Raw genomic sequence first — 401 nt, 5'->3', positions numbered from 1 at the left:
GTCCCCCCCCCCCCCCCCCAATACCGCAGCGGGAAATCTGTGCGGCCTGTTGCATGGTTTGTACTCACGGTTTGTGCATTGAATGCAGGTATTCCAGAGACTGAGAGTCCTCTGCAGGAGAGCTTACAGCACCTGACGATGGCGGTCCACAAGCTGCTGCAACTTCACTTCTCTTCCTGTAACGCCGCCATGGACCCCGGTAATAGCCGGACGGTGAAGGAGGCGCGCGGGTCCGCTGACCATCTCCAGTTCACGATATTCGCTGCTCATGGCATCCCCACCGGCTGGGTGTCCAGGTAAGGTCGCCTGCGACTCCTCGGTGATGCGTTCCCGCTGATTGCAGCGGTGCGTTCAGTGGTAGCGGGCCGATCGCAGCTCTTAGGGTGATGTCCGGCCTTCAG

At 60.6% G+C, this 401-nt stretch overlaps 1 protein-coding gene across 1 annotated transcript in view; it reads left to right on the top strand.

Annotated features, from left to right (window-relative positions):
• PIK3C2A (phosphatidylinositol-4-phosphate 3-kinase catalytic subunit type 2 alpha) overlaps positions 1 to 401 on the top strand; it is a gene marked incomplete at its 5' end in the record, with an annotated part of 40,727 nt that overhangs the window by 9,688 nt on the left and 30,638 nt on the right. Inside the window, 1 exon segment of the mRNA XM_018572803.1 lies at positions 100 to 296. Within this exon segment, the coding sequence (XP_018428305.1) occupies positions 100 to 296 (197 nt within the window).

This window comes from Nanorana parkeri, unplaced genomic scaffold, assembly GCF_000935625.1.
Source record: "Nanorana parkeri isolate BGI_ZX_2015 unplaced genomic scaffold, ASM93562v1 scaffold2136, whole genome shotgun sequence".
NCBI classification, from domain to species: Eukaryota; Metazoa; Chordata; class Amphibia; order Anura; family Dicroglossidae; genus Nanorana; species Nanorana parkeri.
This window is presented reverse-complemented; position numbering and strand designations above follow the sequence as displayed.